Here is a 7,685-nt window from a genome sequence, read left to right as displayed (position 1 = left end):
TTTGACACGAAACGCAACTAGCTATTAGTACCTAGCAAAGTAAATCCAGTGGCCAAAGTTGAAAATCGATCTATTAAACTTACGCGTATAACAACTAAAGGGAATGAAAGATTTTGAAAACCAAAGTATAAGGTTGTGTTATTAGGCGTTGACATAAAATATCCTTTTTAGAAAAATTCTTAATTTAACTATCTTTATATTGTTTGTGAATTTTGTTAAAAATTGCATTCTTTTGTACGAAAAATAGAAAAATGATTTACGTCATTGTCGATTTAATTTATTTTTTCCAAATACTCCCTCCTTTTCATTTTATATGAAGTTGTTTTACTTGACACGAAGTTTAATAAAGAAAGAAAGACTTTTGAAATTTATGGTAAAAAAAAAGTCTTTGATAGTTGTGTGACTATAAATCATCTCATAAAGTTAAATTATTTTCAAATATATAAAGATGTCATTCTTTTTGGGACCGGCTAAAAAGGAAAGAGTGTCGTATAAAAATAGATTTTCACTTACTTGTCACTTTTAGGGCATCTCCAACCCATTACACTATTTTTTACACCAAAATGGTGTAAACATACTCCAACCCATTACACTATTTTTTACGTAAAAAAAGAATATCCCTTTTATAATCTTCTCTCTCTTGTATATTGTATTATTTTCTTTTATTTTATTTCATAAAACAAATCCTTTTTTTTTTTTTTTACATATTCATCCCATATAATTCATATTTCTTTCTTATATAACCATTTAATATAAAATTATTTTATACCATAAATTTTTAAATAATATAAATTGTAAGCAAATTTTTATGTTATTTAATGTATTTTTAATTTTAATCTATTGAACATTATTATGTTATTGAAAATTGTGTTATTGATGTTATTGAACATTGTGTTATAATTTTAATGTATTCGGTTATTGAATATTGCGTTATAATTTTAATGTATTTTCAATTCTAAATTATTATGTTATTGAATATTGTGTTATTTATTAACAACATATTATATTTTATATTTGCACTTTTCATTTTTGTGATGGTTAATTTTTTTTATATAATTATAACTAATAATAAAATTAACTTACAATTTTATATAAAAATAATATATACGAAAATTAATTATGAAAATTATACTCCAAGAATTTAATATTATAAAGATATTACATAAAAAATAATTAGGTATATTAGGTACCTAAATGAAAAAATTAAAATATATAATATGTTAAATTAAAAGTGTTATATAATAATAAATAATAATAAAATATTGATGAATAGTAATAGTGTTGATGAATAGTATTACATCAAATTTGGTGTAACACTATTCACACACCAAAATGGTGTTGAGTTGGAGCACCAAAACACCAAATATTACACCAAAATAGCAATTGGTGTAAGAAATGGTGTTGGGTTGGAGATAGTCTTAGCATATTAAGAGAAGATAATTTCTTTTTTTCCTGTTTTACCATAGTATTAATTACTCATTTCAAATTATTTTTCAAGTTCATTAAAACTATGCACCAATTAATATGACTATTATGATAAATTATGCACTTCATTTATTATTTCTTAAGGGGTGTCAGAAAGTCTATAGTAGACAAATAAAAATGAACGGAGGGAGTACGTCGCATGATTGAAATGTTACTCTAACCTTAAAATTAACACTAGAGCACAATCCTACGCTACATGTATAATCCCTACTTTGTATATTAACAATGTAATCCACCTACCTTATATACAATCACAATAATTTTAAAAGTTTGTTCCAAAAGATTAAAAAAAAAAATCAGATTTTTTTGTTTTGTTTTTGTGAACGATATTTTTCAACTCCCATTGAACTTTCAGAATAAAAGAACCAAGTGGAATTTCGTTGAAAGTTATAGACGTTTGTTTGAGGCGCAAGGACATTTGACCCCAAAAATCAGAAAGTACAAAGATTTGACTCTCTCGTCCATCTCTTTATTCTTTATGTCCAACCACTCAGAAGTCAGAAGTCACAAAGTAGATAATTAAAAAAATTATAAGGTGGGCTGGAATATCACAGAGCTGTAACTTTCTCATTTCCTCAAAGTCAACAAGACAAATACCAAGTCTTCTCACCACCTTACTTATTAAGATTTGGAAATTTCAAAGTCGTCAGCTTCGGTGGCTAGTGGACCCCACCTACACCGTACAAAAAATGTCATGATCTCCCTTTGGAAAAGAAAAAAAAAAAAGTAAACTTCCATTTTCTTGCTGCAACAACTTCTATCCCATAAAATTTAAGTTATGTCATCAAATTCAATTATCCTACTACCTTAATTCCTTCAAATGGATTATTCATCAAAATGGGTTTTTGTATTTACACTATTTTGTTTAATAAATCAATCAATTTGTGATCCAAGGGCAACAGAAGCAGCTTTAATATGTTCAAACACAACAGCTGCACAATCTGATCGACAAGTCTACGTGCCCAATTTTCTAGCAGCCTTAGATTCCATTACACCACTAGTTGCACGTAACAAATTTGGAGCTGTGACGAATGGTACAGGAAATAATACAGTTTATGCTTATGGTGAGTGTATGAAAGACTTATCACAGAGAGATTGTAATCTCTGTTTTGCTCAGTGTAAAACACAAATCCTAAGGTGTTTGCCATTTCAAAGATTAGTTAATGGTGGGAGATTATATTATGATGGATGTTTTTTAAGGTATGATTATTATAAGTTCTTTAATGAAAGTGTAAGTTCTGTGGATAGGACTATTTGTGGTAATTCAAGTATTTCTGGGGATCAAAGTTTGTTTAAAGAAAATGTTGGGAAGTTAGTGAGGAATTTGGAAGTTGGGGGTTTAAAGAATGATGGGTTTTTAACTGCTGTTGTGAGTAATGGGAATTTGAGTGTTTATGGATTGGCTCAATGTTGGGAATTTGTGAATGGAAGCGCTTGTCAAAGGTGTCTTTCTGATGCAGTTAAGAAAATTGGTTCTTGTTCTCCTAAAGAAGAAGGGAGAGTTTTGAATACTGGTTGTTATGTTAGGTATTCTACTCAGAAATTCTTTAATAATTCTGCAAGTGATACACCTCCAGCTGCAAATGGGGGTAAGTTCTTTCTGTCTTGATTTTTTTTTTCTTGTCTAATTGTGTGGTCTCTCATCTAAAAGTTTAAGTTTTTAGAGAGGATACTTTTGTCTGTGGTGGTGAGATTTGCATTCAGGACCTTTGCATGCTTTCATATGATGTTTAATTGTGTAATCATTTCATCTAAAAGTTTAAACTATTAGAGAGGGTACTTTTTTCTGTGCCATTTGAACTCAGGACTTCTGCCCGCTTTGATATCATGTTTAATTGTGTAATCTATCTCATCGAGGACGGGCCCCTTTTTTTGGGGAAAGGATAGTGGGTAGGGCTTATCTTTCCCCTTTGGATAATCGAGGCTTTCCCGATAGAAAGATTTGCACCCAAAGTGATAGCGGCTATAGCATCCACCGGTAATGTGTGGAAGAGGGTAAGATTTCTATGTGGATAGGACGTATCCCTCAGAGAGGCAAAATAATAGAATTCATGGAGATCTTGGCCTTTGATGAAGATGAACTGAAAAGGTCAGCTGAAAGACGGTATATATCAACATTCAAACCCCGTCATTTTGCCGAGTTCCTTCGACATGGTTCTCTCAAGCGCGTGAATAATAATTCAAGGGCGTGAAGCGAGTACTTCTAGCTGCTTCACTGCTTCTTATTATGGCGGCTATGTTTCGAAGCTTAAACTGTTAGAGAGGGTACATTTTTATTTACTTATTTTATACTATGCTTCCGATGTTTCTTGGTTTCATGAGTTATTTCAATCTTACCCAATGATCTTATTTTTGTTTTTGTGTCGTTTGCGATGATACTAAAACTATTGGATATAGACAATAGAAAGTTTAACTTGTTCTGCCCAATTTTTTCTATTTTAAAAGATAACTACTTTATCATTTGGAATGATTTAAGAAACGCCTCATGGAAATGGAGGTGACTTCGATATTTCTTGAATAATTGCTTTCATTATGTGTTAAGATTTGGCATCTTGCAGTTTGTATATCTTGGTTTTTGGTTTTATTAGATACCCAAATTCTACCCACACAGATTTAACAAAAATACATTGATGCAGTTGCAGAAAATCTAAATATTGGTTTCATTAGCTCTCTGTATATCTTGGTTTTTGGCTTGTGATGCTTTTTTATTTTCACTATATTTTATAAGTTGAATGGTTGACTTATACATATATGAAGAGTGAAATCAGCACATATGCAATTGCAGACAACGAAATGCTTTTGAAAAATTAAGTCATTCATGCTGTTGCATTTTGATTGATTATCAGGACGATCAAATCGCTTGGCTGTTATTCTCGCAACAACTTTGGGTATTTCTGCTTTCTTGCTAATCGTATCGGCTGTTTCATTCTTTGTGAGGAAGAAGGTTCTGAAACAAAAGAGAGGTACTAATTTCTAAGTCAATCATTTTCATTCTTTCCAAAATATGACATCTCGATGGAGAAGAATAAGCATTACCTCTGTTGAAGGAAGAAGCCCCTCCCTTTGCTTATTTATTCTTCCTGTTTGAATCTGATTGATCAAAATGTCAATTTGACTCGAATTTGCTTTGATGATGTAGAGAAGAAGCAGCTAGGAGCTCTCATAAGGACAGTTAATAAATCAAAACTGAATATTTCCTATGAAACTCTTGAGAAGGCAGCAAATTACTTTAACAACTCCAATAAATTGGGACAAGGAGGTTCTGGTTCCGTTTACAAGGTAATTTCTCTTTCAACATGATTTTCTTATAGCAAAGACTTGAGCCTTATGACAGTCGTGTTTATACATGAAAAAATAGGGGATCTTGCCGGATGGGCAGGTTGTTGCCATAAAGAGGCTCTTTTTCAATACAAGGCAGTGGGTTGATCATTTCTTTAATGAGGTCAATTTGATTAGCGGCATACATCACAAAAACCTGGTAAAGCTATTGGGTTGCAGCATTACAGGGCCTGAAAGTCTTCTAGTTTATGAGTATGTGGCCAATCATAGTCTTGCGGATTATGTCTTTGGTAAGTTATAAGTATCTAATCCACCTTTATTTGTGAAAAATTGATGTAGTCTTATCTTGTTACCCCTGGAATAGAGCATACTTACGTAAATGCCTTTGATTTGCACTTAATCAGACACAAAGAATCTTCCCCCACTTACATGGGGTCAAAGATACAAAATTGTATTGGGTACTGCTGAGGGATTAGCCTATCTTCACGAAGAATCAAAGCTAAGGATCATCCACAGAGACATAAAGTTGAGCAATGTTCTTCTAGATGAAGATTTCACAGCAAAAATAGCTGATTTTGGTCTAGCCAGATTATTTCCTGAAGACAGGAGTCATATTAGCACAGCTATTGCTGGCACACTGTAAGTTCAATACCTGTTTTCGGTGATTCTTTATTTTTTCTTTAACCACTGATGATTAAACAACATAAATTTGTATGCTGAAATGATTAAATCTCAATAAGCTAAGAAGTGCCCAATCTGTTTTGTGCAACTAGCTCATCATTAAGGTCTTGCTGTTAAAAAGAATTAATGAGATTTGGAATTGCAGCGGTTACATGGCTCCAGAGTATGTTGTGCGTGGTATACTGACTGAGAAAGCTGATGTCTATAGTTTTGGAGTTCTTGTTATCGAAGTCGTATGTGGAAAGAAGAACAGTTATGTTTTCCAGAACACTAATTCTCTTCTGCAGCAGGTACTTTCTTGTGACATATTTTCTTTCCTCAATGGACATTAACAGTACTTATTAAACTCATGTCGTTGTGGTTTCTAGTTGTGGAACTTGTATGGGATGGGAAAATCTTGCGAAGCACTTGACCCTTTGTTAAAGGGTAACTTCAATGAAGAGGAGGCATCTAAGCTGCTTCAAGTAGGTCTTCTTTGTGTACAAGCATCAGCAGAACTACGACCCTCCATGTCAAGTGTCGTGAAAATGCTCACCGAGAACCATGAAATTCGTCAGCCAACACAGCCGCCATTCCTCAATTCTGGTAGTTCAGAATTTAGTCCATTTAATCTGCACGGAAAAAGATTTATCCGTCAACCAAGCTCCTCTACACAATCTTCTGGGAATAAATTAACGGAGAGTTGGATCGATCCTAGATAAACTAAGGTGATCAAGAATTAACTTGACTCAATGATTATCTGGAATTGACATGTGATTTTGTTCTCAGCAAAGGCCAACTTTTTGAAGGTGAATTGTTTGGCCAACTCAAGTTTGTGTCTGTGATTTGGATTAAGGTTTGAGCAAATGAACTTAACACTAATTAGTACCGACCCTCCATTGTTTTACTGATATTTGGTCTGATTTAGTCAAATTCCTTTTGTGAATACCATATTGAGCTACCTTCTTTCTAAGGGGGTCATTCCCAATGTAACATTATTGTATAGTGCCTGAATTATGATACAGTATCTGCAGCAGTTGCAATTAACTATATCTACTGTGCTAGATTTTCGAGTTAGTAACTTTCTTTAAAGATTATGCTTCACAAGTATCACCATATCGTCTTAATTTTGATCAGTAGTTTATTTTCAGAACTATCATTCTAAACCCCAAAAAGGAAAACAGATCAAACGCCCCGAAAATGATCAACTCTCGCAAATGTTGCAGACACTATTTGTTTTTAATGAGTTATTCATATTGTCCCGTCTCAAACCACAGGCATTCCTAAAACTACAATTACACTATCAGTGTATTTACTTAAAGGATTTCAATTATCTATACTGATATTGTAAAGAATTTTTACACTATCAGTGATTTACATATTGTTGACATCCAATTTTAACCCTCCTTTCCTCCCATTCACTTTCTCAAGCTTCTAAATTAATAATTACCTTATTTTCACTATTATAATTATTATGGTTATTATCGTTATTCTTTACTTTTCATTGTCACAATTTTTAGAAATACTAACTTAAATCTACATTTTTTATCAATGTTACTACTATTACATTACGCTTTTTTTTAATTGATTGACATTACGTTATTAGCTATAAGTCGATACATCATATGCTAAATCATTAACGGTAAGTTTGTAACATTAGTACTTTATTTTCTACATATTAATTACTTTTATTTTCTACATATTAATTACTAATAGTTATCACATAATATATATTGTACAAGTTCATTTTTTTGCGCGGAGTGCCCTTCTTTTGGGCTGGTCTTTATATTTTGCCCCTCATTTATGCCTTCTTTAATTTTTGCTTTCGCCGCTTTGTTTAATGAAAGTTTTTTGACGAAATTACCCTTACCCCATTAAAACCCTTTCTATTTCGTCATTTGCCCTTTTCTTTTCTTTTTTTGCTTCTTCGTTCCTCCTTTGTTTTGTGTCTATGTCTTATCTGTTCCAAAATTTAGGTACGAATTTGGATCTTTTGCTCGTTTCAATATTTGTTTTTATGTTAAATTGTTGTTTGTTGAATTGATATCTTTGTCTTCGTCGTTTTTTATATTTAAGTGATCCTTTTTGATTTAAAATTATAGTGTTTTGTTAAAGTGTACGTATGATTTTTTGAACTTTAGTTTTCGTTGCCCATGTATATATTTTGGTTTTTTGAATGTCGTATTATGAATGTCGTAATATGTTTTAGTTGATTTTGATATGCGTTTTGGTTTTCTCTTCGTTGAATCTTTGAAGTTTTT

General features: G+C 32.1%; 1 protein-coding gene across 1 annotated transcript; it reads left to right on the top strand.

The window, feature by feature from the left end:
* Positions 1-2,200: 2,200 nt before the first annotated feature.
* LOC132067160 (cysteine-rich receptor-like protein kinase 3) lies at positions 2,201-6,501 on the top strand. Its single transcript, XM_059460310.1, has 7 exons — positions 2,201-3,074; positions 4,332-4,448; positions 4,625-4,764; positions 4,844-5,054; positions 5,169-5,403; positions 5,591-5,735; positions 5,814-6,501. The coding sequence occupies exons 1-7, from the start codon at positions 2,306-2,308 to the stop codon at positions 6,144-6,146; spliced, it is 1,950 nt and encodes a 649-aa protein (XP_059316293.1). The 5' UTR covers positions 2,201-2,305; the 3' UTR covers positions 6,147-6,501.
* Positions 6,502-7,685: the final 1,184 nt, after the last annotated feature.

This window comes from Lycium ferocissimum, chromosome 8 (assembly GCF_029784015.1).
Source record: "Lycium ferocissimum isolate CSIRO_LF1 chromosome 8, AGI_CSIRO_Lferr_CH_V1, whole genome shotgun sequence".
Classification (NCBI taxonomy): domain Eukaryota; kingdom Viridiplantae; phylum Streptophyta; class Magnoliopsida; order Solanales; family Solanaceae; genus Lycium; species Lycium ferocissimum.
Note: the sequence above shows the minus strand (reverse complement) of the source record. Positions and strands in the feature narration are given on the sequence as shown.

Excerpts from the sequence above, each read along its gene's own strand:
- LOC132067160 (XM_059460310.1), top strand. The coding sequence starts at position 2,306 with ATGGATTATTCATCAAAATGGGTTTTTGTATTTACACTATTTTGTTTA. Across the intron at positions 4,449-4,624 it reads GGTTCTGAAACAAAAGAGAG|AGAAGAAGCAGCTAGGAGCT; the intron begins GTACTAATTTCT and ends TTGATGATGTAG. Across the intron at positions 5,055-5,168 it reads TCTTGCGGATTATGTCTTTG|ACACAAAGAATCTTCCCCCA; the intron begins GTAAGTTATAAG and ends GCACTTAATCAG.